Consider the following 13,262-nt stretch of genomic DNA (forward strand, 5'->3'; position numbering starts at 1 on the left):
TGTGTCCCCCTCTCTCTCTGCCCCACCCCTGCTTGTGCTCTGTCTCTCTGTCTTTCAAAAATGAATAAACATTGGGGCGCCTGGGTGGCTCAGTTGGTTAAGCATTCGACTTCCGCTCAGGTCACGATCTCACGGTCCATGAGTTCAAGCCCCGCGTCCGGCTCTGGGCTGACGGCTCAGAGCCTGGATCCTGCTTCCGATTCTGTGTCTCCCTCTCTCTCTGCCCCTCTCCCGTTCATGCTCTGTCTCTCTCTGTCTCAAAAATAAATAAACGTTAAAAAAAAATTAAAAAAGAATGAATAAACATTAAATATATATATATTTATGGAATAAATATATATATAGGGATTGGGACTAGATTGAAAGTTTGTAAATTTACCAAAGGATACTATGGAAGATCTGAACTACTGGTAAGACCACAGTCCTATCTCTATACCTACTTTACACATTACATTTCCTAAAGAAAATGAACAATGACAAATGGAAAACTTACAGGCACTTTTCAAATTCTGGAAGAACGGTTCCTAATTGCATTCGCCGACGAGTTACATCAAATGGGTAGCTAAAAGAAGAAAAAGGCAGAAGGATATAAAAATGATTTCTAGCATTCTACTCAACAATTATTGAATACAAAGTCCTACATATTATTTCCCTAGGAAATAATGTGTTCTTATACCTTTATTGTTTTGTCTAATTTAGGAGTCAGGACATAAGCACATGAATACAATCAAACAGCAATAAAGAGGTCTTGCCTTTGCTTATGTGGTTCTATTGGGTTAGATGATTCTCTCTCATCACCACAATATAGAGTTCATTCCTCAAGGCCAAATTCAATGCCACTTTCTGAAGAAACAAACTGGGTATTTTTCATTGTTGGAACCCTAGGACAGGGTTTCTCAACTTTGGCACTATTGATATTTTAGGTTAGATAATTCTTAATTGTGAGGATCTATCCTATTCAATGTAAGATGTTTAAGCACATCCCACTCTACCCACTCTGGCCTCTACCCACTCCATGCCAATAGCATAACCCCAGCTGTCACAGCCAAAATTGTCTCCAGATATTAATAAATGTCCACTGGAGGCAAAATCACCTCTAGTTAAGAACCACTACTCTAAAAATATTCAGCAAGCCCCCTTGTATACAGTAGACCAACAAAAAATTTTCCTTAAAGGCAAAAATTAACAATACAGATACTGCATTTAGAGAACAGAGAAAATTCTGTTAAAAAATTTGCCTGAGGGGCACCTGGGTGTCTCAGTTGGTTGAGAGTCCAATTCTTGGTTTCAGCTCAGGTCATGATCTCACAGTTCATGAGCCTGAGCCCCACATTGGGCTCTGTGCTGACAGTGTGGGACCTGCTTGGGATTCTCTCTCTCTGCCCCTCCCCTGCTCATGCTCTGTTTCTCTCTCAAATTAGGTACACTTAACTAAAATAAAATAAAATAAAATAAAATAAAATAAAATGCCTGAAATGAAATATACAAAAGGAATCTCTCTTAAGAGTGGGACCCCAGGTGATTTTTTTAAATTACTTTTATTTTGCTAATATTGACTACTTGTCAATGTAGTTAAACAATTTATGTAATTTATCTCATTCCATCTTCATAATTGCATGAAATAGGTATTGCTATCCCAACATTAAGAAAATTGAATCTTACATTCTCAAGTGTCACAAAGCTGCTTTTTACTTTCCTATTCAAAGATCTCCATGGTACCTAACATATACTTAAGTGATATATGACAAAAATAGTGATAAGGTGATTTTATCAAAGCATGGGGACAGGACCCGTGGGCAGGAAGAGCTGCCTATATTTATATTCATAATGATATGTTATAATTAAAAAAACATGTGGGACTCCTGGGGGGCTCAGTCAGTTGAGTGTCCAACTTCGGCTCGGTCAGGATCTCATGGTTTGTGAGTTCGAGCCCTGTGTCGGGCTCTGTGCTGACAACTCAGAGCCTGGAGCCTGCTTAGGATTCTGTCTCCTTCTCTCTCTGCCCCTCCCCCATTTGTGCTCTGTCTCTCTCTGCCTCTCAGTAAAAAAACTTTTTTTAATAATTAAAAAACATGTTTTTTTAACCAAACAGCTTAAGAAATAGCATTACCAATAATTGAAGTTCTGTATGCATTTCAATAGCACCTCCAGGAATTATTTTTTAATGGGGTAGTGAGAAGAAGAAATTTTATGGGAATCAAGGGAACAAAAACCTAGTCTGAAGGATTCAGTTTCCAAGCCGGAAAAGACGTATGTGAGTAGAAGGAATTGGTTAGTAGAAGGGAGAGAACGTAAGAAGACAAGGTACAAGGATTAGAATACAGGAAAGAACAATGGGAAAGAAAGAAAACAGCATTTTAGGCAATGTTCTACAGTAACAAACAGTAAGACATAGTGAGTATTTGGATACGTACAATGTGAAAAATGGTTTCAAGGTATTATCAGGGCTAGAAGATTAATGGTTATCAATAACAAATAAGAAAGCTGGGAGCTGAGGATTGTCACCAAGAGGAAAAAAGGAATTAATATCTGAACTATGGAGTTTGCCCTGATGGCAGAAGTCCAAGCAGAAATATCTAAGAGCTTGCTACAAAAGTAATGGAGAGGAAGTAATGGAGAATTAAATAAAATTTGTTATCTGTGCAGAGGTGACCACTGAAACCATAAAGATAGATGAGCTATTCTACACATTTATGGGAAGAGCATAGGACTAAAGCCAGGCTGCGCCTTAAAATATCAGCATGGATAGGAAGAAAGAGGAAGATATGAATCAGTAAGATACTTGAAAAGGTGGGGGTGGGTGGGTTGGGAAGGCAGATGGCCAAGGAGAGGTACTGTTACAAAACTGAAGGAACTAGGGGCGCCTTGGGTGGCTCAGTCGGTTGAGTGTCCGACTTGGGCTCAGGTCATGATCTCGCGGTCTGTGAGTTCAAGCCCTGCGTCCGACTCTGTGCTGACAGCTCAGAGCCTGCAGTTGGCTTCAGATTCTGTGTCTCCCTAGCTCTCTGCCCCTCCCCCACTTGCACTCTGTTTCTCTCTCAAAAATAAATATTAAAAAAATTTTACAAAAATGAAGGAACTAGAACAATTGGAAGGAAGCAAAAGAACTAAGAGGGAGCCTTTGAATCTGGTAAGAGTCAATGGGTATAGAATACAGTTTAAGAAAAGAAATGGGAAAGAAAAGATTTTAAGGATCTAGATTGGAAGTGAGTAGTAGTAAAGAAAAAGGTAAGAGCAAGAAGAGAATCAAAATAACTAGAGGTGATCATGTTTCTACAAATGCGCAAGGTTCTACAGCCAGATTGCCAAAAGTAAACCACCACCTTTTTTTCTTTACCTTCAACCTAGTATGATCTGCTTCCACACACAAGTACACGGAATCTGCTTTCATACAAGTAATCCTTGACTGTAAAATCCAATGAGCACCTTACCTTTCAGTACTTATATTACTTTGATTTTTCTTTTCCATTGGATACTCTTTTTTGTCTTTGTGACAATACTACATCCTGTTTTTCAGGATACTCCTCAGTCACAGAAAGCTTTTCTTCTTCTTCCTGAAAAATTCCTGCTTCTTAGTGTTCCAGCCTCTTTTTATCTCATCTACACAATCTCTCTTGGACTAGGGAAATCCTTTGAAGCTACTTTTTCAATTACAATACAGCAATCCCTTTATCTATATTCAGCAAATGTCCCAAAACCTAGTACATTGTCTGACACAAAGGAGGTCTTCAAGATTTAATGCAAGAGAAGTGACTGGGTGGCTCAGTCAGTTGGGTATCTGACTTCGGCTCAGGTCATGATCTCAGGGTTCATGAGTTCTAACTGCATCAGGCTCTCTGCTGACAGCCCAGAGCCCACTTTGGATCTTCTGTCATTTTCTCTCTCTGCCCCTCCCCCACTCGTTCCCTCTCTCTCTCTCTCTCTCTCTCTCTTCTCTCTCACAAAAACAAATAAACATTAAATATATATATATATATATATACATGAGAGGGAGCAGGGATGGGCTAAATGCGTAAGGGGCATTAAAGAATCTACTCCTGAAATCATTGCTTCACTATATGCTAACTAATTTGGATGTAAATTTTAAAAAATAAAAAATAAAGTTAAAAAAGAAAAAGAAGATCTGCAAAGTGGTAAATATATATATATATATATATATATATATATATATATATATAATAAAATGAATAATGCTGAAAATCAAGATTGAAAAACTGCAATTTGATTGGATTAATTTAATGAAGAAACTTACGATATTGTTTGTGCTATCGCTCCAGCAACACCACCACAAAGTAAGTTTATGTGGGTTTTCAAAACTAAGACATTAGGATTGTCTGATGAAGGTCTGCCAAGAAGGGTAGGGGCATGGGAAAGCCCAACACTCTTTAAGGTACCAAAAGTAAAAAATGAAACACCTGAAAAATAAAACATAAATTCACCATGATGCTTAAGATTCATAAACCATGAAAAGATACCATTCTTTATAATAACCAATTAACTCAAAGAACAAACTATACATTTCCTGATTTCTGAAAGAAAAAGGCTTAATTAATGTTTATAAGTAACCTAAAGATAACAAGATACCTATAACAATTATCGCTATGGTTTTCATACACTTATACTCCAATTTACTGAATAAAGGCAGTAGTTGGGTATAAATGCCACCTTATATATTAATAGGATTAAGTAGTTTTCCAAGGTTTCACATCAGTAAAAGTTAAATTCATGATTAATAATTACAAGTAAATACTACAACTTAAATTCACAATAACAATGATGGTGATAAGATACAAACAAACCATTCAGAAGTGACAAAAAATTGTTATTTTAACTCAGTGCCTAATTTTGTCTCCAAGGAAGAGTGGTAAGCATGAGATAAATGTTCATATTGAATCACAAAACACATGAAATCTAGTAAATATTAAATTATCAATAATATGCACTTAGTGCTTGCTGAACATTTATGATTGTATAATAGACCCATTAAAGTCTTACATTAACAAAATCAAGAATAGAATTCAAGCAATCCTATCAACTAAGCATTATTCAAGATACCTTGATATCTACTAAATTTGAAAATATATTTAAAATATACTTGATGCTTAACAAGAAATAAGCACTAACAAAATTTTAGTCTAGGAGAATACCTCAATATATGCATTTATTCCTTATACAAAATTCTTATAACTTTATAGTATTTTGAAATGACAGTATACAATTTTAGAATATTCATACACTTTTATATATTCATACACTAAAGACTGAATCTAAAATCTGAAAAAGTTCACAATGGTGAAATTCGTAGCAAATTAAATGTAAGTTAAAAAAATTAGAAATACCTAAATAATGTGGAATAGTATTCAGTGAAAATATGACACAACTAATAAAATGATGTTTGTGAAGAGTACAGATATATGTGAAAAATGTTTGGGAAATGGGGAAAAATTAAGAAACAAAATTATATATATACTGTAACTAGGTTAAAATATATTTTAAAAACAAAAAACTTAGAAAGAGAGGAAAATAAGACCAAAAAATTAAAGAGTTCTTCTTCCAGCATAATGGCAATCTAGGTATTCTGAATGACTTTGTCATTGCTACAGGTCTTGCAAAAAGAATGAGAAAATCTCCAAGGACCCCAGCACCACCACCTTCTAAAAATAGAAGCTGGAGCTCATTTGGGAGTTGTGGGCCCATGAAAGAAGTGAAGTGACTTTTCATATTGATGCCAATAGCAGCAAAGCTATTGAGATGCATCTTGCTACTGGGTCTACAGAAGATGGAATCACTGGGTCTGAAACTCAGAGATTCAGATCAAGTAATGGGTTCATAATTAAAGACCACCAACATAGGAGGAGGCAAATAAATTTATACATTTATAATAGAGCAGGTAAGAGTTAGGCAAAATAAGTGAACAAGGAAGAAATATTTAAAAACATAAAAAAGAAAAGCCTCGGGTGGAAATCAAATAGCAAGGTACAGAAACAAGTACAAATGTATCAATAATCACAATAACTATCAGGTGAACTAATTGGCAACTAAAGATTTTACAGACCAGATTTTTAACAATATCCAGTTATATAATGATTTCAAAAGAAATACCTAAAACATAAAGATATGAGAAAGTAAAAAATAAAAGGATGAAAAAAGATATACTAGGCAAATATTAACTTGGATCTGTCCAAAAGCTAATTATGAGTTAAGGGGAGGGGGCAGGGATTTGAACAATGATAATATACTAGATGATATTAAGAAACTTTTTATGGGCACCTGGGTGACTCAGTTGGTTAAGTGTCCAACTCTTGGTTTTGGCTCAGGTCATGATCTCACGGTCCATGAGCTTGAGCCCCACATCGGGGCTCTGTGCTGACAAGCAGAGCCTGCTTGGGATTCTCTCTCTCCCTCTCTCTCTCTCTGCCCCTCCACTCACGTTCTCTCTCTCAGAGTAAATAAATAAACTTAAAAAATATTTTTAAAGTTCATAATAGTGTGTGGTTATGCTTTTTAAAAAAGCATAGAGAGGCACCTGGGTGGCTCAATTGGTTAGGTGTCCCACTTTGGCTCAGGTCATGATCTCACAGCTAGTGGATTCGAGCACCACATCCGGCTCTGTGCTGACAACCTGGAGCCTGCTTCAGATTCTGTTTCTCCCTCTCTCTCTGCCCCTTCCCCACTCGTGCTCTGTCTCTCTCTCAAAAATAAATAAAACATTTAAAAAATAAAATTAAAAAATTAAAAAACATAGAGAGCTGAATACTGAGATACTGTGGAGTTACTTTAAAACAATTTGGAATGAGGGGCACCTGGGTGGCTCAGTCGGTTAACCGTCCGACTTCAACTCAGGTCACGATCTCGCGGTCCGTGAGTTCGAGCCCCTGTCGGGCTCTGGGCTGATGGCTCAGAACCTGGAGCCTGGTTCAGATTCTGTGTCTCCCTCTCTCTCTCTGCCCCTCCCCCATTCATGCTCTGTCTCTCTCTGTCTCAAAAATAAATACATGTTAAAAAAAAAATTAAAAAAAAAAAAACAAAACAATTTGGAATGAGAGTGGAGGGAGTATTTAAGGGCACAGATGAAACAAGATTGGTCCTGAGTTGATCACTTTTGAAGATAGGTCATAGGTGCATGGTGGCTCATTATACTATTGTCTACTTTTGTATACATTTCAAAATTTCCAAATTTTAAGTAAAAACAATTAATAAAATAATAAACTCATGGGATGCAGCTGAAGCATGATGGCGGGGCGGGGGGGTTGGGGGGTGGGTAGGAAGCCCACATTAGGAATAAAAAAACCCAAAGGTTGAAAATGAAAGAGGTAAGCATCCAACTGAAGAATAAACATGACGAAGAAGGAGATAATTAAGAAATGAACAAGAATCAATGAAAGGCAAAATAAAGGTAGACTAGAGAAAAACACAAGCCAAAATTGATTCTTTGCAAAATCAAATAACTGATCAAAAAAAAAAAAAAAAAAAGTGAAAAAAGGAGCATGGCAATAGAGATGTCAAAATGATATTAAGAAATAAGGGAAATCTTTTGCTAAAAAATTGAAAATTAATCCAAAAAGGTCAAATTCAAAATGGTAAAGAAAGGCATGAATTACCAAAAATGTTTCACAAAAGATAGAAAATCTGAATGGTCCTACAACCATTTAAGAAGTTAAACCAGTATTAAAAAAATCACCCACAAAGAAAACTTTCAAGAAACAGATAATTCTAATCATCTTATAGAGATGGAAGATGAGGAAATACTCTACAACTCATTTATGAGACTTATATAACCTTGATACCCAAACCACACTTCTCTTTTTTTTTTAATGTTTTTTTTTGAGAGAGAGAGAAACAACGTGCCAGCAGGGGAGGGGCAGAGAAAGGAAGACACAGAATCCAAAGCAGGCTCCAGATTCCAAGCTGTCAGCACTTAGGCCAAAGAAGGAACTCATGAACGGGGAGATCATGATCTGAGCCGAAGTCAGATGCTTAACCAACTGAGCCACCCAGGTGCCCCTAGATGTATAACCTCTAAAGACAATTAGCAAACTTAATCCAACAGGATATAAAAAGGTCATTATGTCAGAGCCAATTTGACTTGATCTTAGAACATCTATTAATATCATTTATCATAATAACATATTAAAGGAGAAAGCTATATGATTACCTCCATAAATGCAGGAGAGGGTGTCTGATAAAATTCAACACCAAATCAGATAAAAATTCTTAGCAAAACTTCCTTAACATCATAAATGAACATTAAACTAAATGAAGAAGTATTACAAACAGTCCCTTTAAAATAATTAATGAGCCAAAATGCCTACTATCATCACTTCTATTCACTGCTGCACTGTAAGTCCTTAGCATAGTACAGTAAGTGAAGATAAACATAAATAAGTAAGGAAATAAGGATTAGAATGTAAATAAGAAAAAGACACCATGTGGACAGGATACGATTGCCCACATAGGAAACCCAAAACATCTGCAAGTAACACAGTGGCTGGCTATGATACCAACAAGTAGGATAATGGCTAGCTATAAAATCATAAAATTAAATCAAGTAATAAACTAAAAATGTAATTTTCTAAAAGACACAACACAGCTTACATGGTATCTATAAATATATCTAACAAAAATGTCCCAGAACTGTATAAAATTTCATTCAAAATCCCAACAAGTGTTTTTGTGCAACTTCAAAATGGATTTTAAAATGTGCAGGAAACAATATCTATAGTTCCTACATTCCTGGAAAAAAAAAAGCATAAGGTAAATGGACTTGTCCTACCAAATATAAAGAGTGCATAAAACTGCACTTTATTCTTATTTTTAGAAGTAGCACTGTAAAAAAAAAAAAAGCAGTAGCACTGTAGATCACTGGGGAAAGGAGGGACTATGGTGCTGGGTCAAATGGTTATCCTTAGGGAGGAAAGAAATAATTCCTGAAGGAATTGGGGCTTAAATACAAAATGCTACAATTTAAAAATCATTCTTAGAAAAAAAAGAAAGATCAAGATTCTGCCAAATTTGAAAATACCTGCATATGGAGCCATTCCTAATATAGTGGGCATCAGTCCTCTGTAAAATCCAAGGAAACCACCTTCCTTTTGAATGAAGAAAAAGTAGAAGTGAGATTACATTGTGTTTATTATGATAAACATCAAAAAGCAAAAGCATACATCACAATGAAAAAAATTATTCTGGGACCCAACCTGAAACACAAATGTGTCACAATCATTATTAACATCAATAACTATAAATAAGATAGCTCATATAACTTTCAAAATATTTTTCTAAATATATAAGGACACATTATAAGGGCACCTGACTGGCTCAGTCAGTAGACCTTGTGACTCTTGGTCTTAGAGTCATGAGTTCAAGCCCCATGTTGGGCATAAAACTCACATTATTAAGAAAAAAAAAAAAGACACAATATAAACAAGAAAAGTAAATGTGAAATACCTTTGCATAAATTGTTTTGAATGCATGAATAATTCCTGTATAAGTGTGTTCCCCTTTCACCTGGAATGCTAGGCGTACTCTAACCATGTCAAGTGGGTAAGTACAGATAACTGCTGTCATACCTGAAAAAAAAAGGAGAAACTTAAAAATGTAATAAAAAATATATATCTCTTTCCGATCATTAGTAGTGCTCTCAAAATATACTTATGATGAAAACCCAATGCAATCGAAAGTGATATTACTTACAGAATTAAATCATAATATTATCAGTTGAAAAACAATCTTGCAAGCAAAGGGTCAGTTTGTAAACTCTTTCGAAATTCTTCCCACTGTGAAGTTATATTATTAACACCAAAACAGTGCAGTGTAGGTGTATGATGAGTATTTTTTTTAATTCTATTTCTTGTCTATTTCCAGGTAAGATACCAGAAAGGAAAAACTATCTCCTAGCACTAGGCAAGATATTTGACTTTTTATGTATTATCTCTATCCTAAAATGAAGAGATGTTTACCTATCAAAGGAATTTTTTAAGTTTATTTTTTATTTATTTTGAAAGAGAGATATATACAAGTACTTTGGATTATAAGCATGTTTCCAGAAGGAATTATGCTTACAAACCAAGGTTTTACTCTGTGTGTGTGTGTGTGTGTGTGTGTGTGTGTGTGTGTGTGTGTGTATTATCGTCTTCTTTATCCATTCATCTATTGATGGACACTTGGGCTGCTCCCCTAAGTTGGCTATTGTAAATAATGCTGTAATAAACATAGGGGTGCATCGTCCTTTCAAATTAATGTCTTTGTATTGTTAGGGTAAATATGCAATAGTGGAATTACTGGATCATATAATAATTCTATTTTTAATTTTTTCAGGAACCTCCATGCAGTCTACAACAGTAGCTGCACCAGTTTTCATTCCCATCAACAGTGCATAAGGGTTCCTTTTTCTCCACATCCCTGCCAATATTGTTTTTGTTTGTTTGTTTGTTTGTTTGTGTGTTTGTTTTTGAGAGACAGCAATAGAGAGAGAACGTGTGCACGTATCAGGGAGGGGCAGAGAGAAAGGGAGATAGAATCCCAAGCAGGCTCTGCACTGTCAGCGCACAGCCTGATGTGGGGCTTGAATTCAAGAACCCACGAACCATGAGATCGTTACCTGCCGAAGTCAAGAGTTGAACTTTTTTTTTTAATGTTTGTTTATTTTTGAGAGAGGAAGAAAGACAAAGCATGAGTGGGGAAGGGGCAGAGAGAGAAGGAGACATAGAATCCGAAGCAGGCTCCAGACTCTGCACTGAGAGCAGAGAGCCTGATGCAGGGCTCGAACTCACGAACCATGATCATGACCTGAGCTGAAGTCAAATGCTTACCTGACTGAGCCACCCAGGCACCCCGAACTCTTAACCAGTGACTGAGCCACCCAGGTGCCGCTCTTGAAGTTTTTTATTTTAGCCATTCTGACAAATGTGAGGTGATACCTCATTGTGGTTTTGATTAGCATTTCCCTGATGATGAATGATGTTGAGCATCTTTTCATGTGTCCATTGGCCATCTGTATGTCTTCTTCCAAGAAATGTCTGTTCATGTCTTCTGTCCATTTTTTAATTAGATTATTTGGTTTTTTGTGTTGAGTTGTATCAGTTCTTTATGTATTTTGGATACTAACCCTTTATTGGATATATCATTTGCAAATATCTTCTCCCATTCAGTAGGTTGTCTTAGTTTTGTTGATAGTTTCCTTTACTGTGCAGAAGCTTTTTATTTTATTGTTTATTGTTTTTAATTTTATTTTTAAGTGATCTCCACACCCAACATGGAGCTCAAACTCACAATCCCAAGATCAAGAGTCACAGGCTCTATGGACTATGCCAGCTAGGTGCCCCCAAAAGCTTTTTATTTTGATGTACTCTCAATAGTTTATTTTTGATTTTGTAAGAATCTTCTATTTTTGTAAAATACCAAAGAAATGTATGTTCAGCATAGAAAATTTTTAAAAAATAGATAATAAAATTAAACATATACATATTCATCCACCAGTAATAACCACCTACATATATAATATCCCAAACCCTTATACATGTGCATTTACACATGTAAACACATGCCCACATATATATTATGATAATAGTATAATTCTGGGATAGCTGGCTGGCTCATTCAGGAGAGCATTTGACTCTTGATCTTCAGGTCATGAGTTTAAGCCCCACTTTGGGTGTAGAGATTACTAAAAAATAAAAAAAGTAAATTTAAAAAATAATTTTAATATGTAATTCTATTTTGTAGTCAATTTTTCTACTGTATGTTATATTATGAACATCTTCCCATGTGAGAAAAACATCACCTGGATGTATCAAAATTTATTAAAACAATCCTCTTAGACATTTAGGTTGTCTAACCTAATTTGATATATGCTCCATTATTTGTTATATGATATTGTAACAGTGAACAGGGTTTTGGTAAATGATTTTATAACTAAATATTTTTGTGCATCCTTATCCTTTCCACTATGGATAAATTCCTAAATTAGAATTATTAGGTCAAAGAGTAAGGCTTTTTTGTTTTTTTTTTTCCAATTCTACTAGTTAACATACGGTAAAATTGGTTTCAGGTGTAAAAGAGTAAGGCTTTTAATAGAAAAATTGTCTTCCAGAAAGATTGTTTCAATTTATAATGTCAGTCATTGGAATAAAAGTCCTATTTTCCTGACTTCTCAGAGTATTAGATAATTATTAGACAATCAGAATATTCAATTATTGGATAATTTCCCCAACATTTCATGGACAAAAAGCATTCTGTGTTATTTTGCCTTCTTTCTCATTTGACTTATCTTTTTTTTTTTCCTTGAGGTTTTATAACTTTATTTGACACTCAGTTGTCAGTTCTCATCCACATTTTTGTTTGGATAGATTTTTTAAAAGTGGTGACAGATTTTTGAAAGTGGTTACCTGCTTGGTACATAGGTAACCAACACCTATAGCTTCTTTGATGAATCTTCATCCTCATTACAGCTTCTGAACAACCTCACATGAATACAGTGTGAGGGACATTCCTTATTCTTTTGGCCCAGACACTTTTGTTGGGCCTAATGTCAGTGTGTACATCTGGAGTTCCCATTTCCTTCAGGGCAAATTTCTGGATCTCTATGAGTACATGAGGCACATGCTTCCTGAAGACTACTCCATGGATGTACTTGTGGATGGTAAGGTGTGTTCTCTGGTCACTACCTTGTAGTCAGCAGAACAGCCTTATTTTCACCATCCCTCTTTGCAGAGCCGTTCTGGGCCCAGGTTGGGAAGGGAGAGTGCAACGTATTGTCATGACTTCCTTCTCCTACATAGGCTTTTTTTTTTTTTTTTTAAGATTTTATTTTTAAGTAATCTCTACACCCAACTTGGGGCTCAAGCTTAACAATTCTGAGATCAAGGGTCATACATTCCACCAACTGAGCCAGCCAGGCACGCCCAGGCTTTTAATACTACCTTTTAAATAAGATAAGTTCATCTTTTTATTAGTCTTAACAAATAAAAATAAAACTTTTATGCCACAACTTTGACTCAGATTAGCCAACAATGTAAAAGTGATTTTATTTAATTTCCATTTTCTTGCCCTAATTTAACTTAAAATTTTTTTTAATGTTTATTTGTTTTTGATAGAACATAAGGGGGAAGGAGAAGAGAGAGAGAGGGAGACACAGAATCTGAAGCAGGCTCCAGGCTCTGAGCTGTTAGCACAGAGCCAGACACAGGGCTCGAACCCACAGACCACAAGATCATGACCTGAACTGCAGTCGGTTGTCCAACTGACTGAGCCACCCAGGCGTC

The 13,262-nt window shown here is 35.7% G+C and overlaps 1 protein-coding gene across 1 annotated transcript in view; it reads right to left on the reverse strand.

Moving 5' to 3' along the window:
* SLC25A16 (solute carrier family 25 member 16) overlaps nucleotides 1–13,262 on the reverse strand; it is a 52,401-nt gene that overhangs the window by 3,970 nt on the left and 35,169 nt on the right. The window contains exons 5-8 of the mRNA XM_019444353.2: nucleotides 9,448–9,569; nucleotides 9,023–9,089; nucleotides 4,253–4,415; nucleotides 494–562 (exon numbers count right to left, since the gene is read on the reverse strand). Coding sequence (XP_019299898.1) covers nucleotides 494–562; nucleotides 4,253–4,415; nucleotides 9,023–9,089; nucleotides 9,448–9,569 — 421 coding nt within the window. The remainder of the gene's footprint in view (nucleotides 1–493; nucleotides 563–4,252; nucleotides 4,416–9,022; nucleotides 9,090–9,447; nucleotides 9,570–13,262) is intronic.

The sequence above is a fragment of the Panthera pardus genome, unplaced genomic scaffold (genome assembly GCF_024362965.1).
Source record: "Panthera pardus isolate Hobbes unplaced genomic scaffold, ASM2436296v1 HiC_scaffold_22, whole genome shotgun sequence".
Taxonomy (NCBI): domain Eukaryota; kingdom Metazoa; phylum Chordata; class Mammalia; order Carnivora; family Felidae; genus Panthera; species Panthera pardus.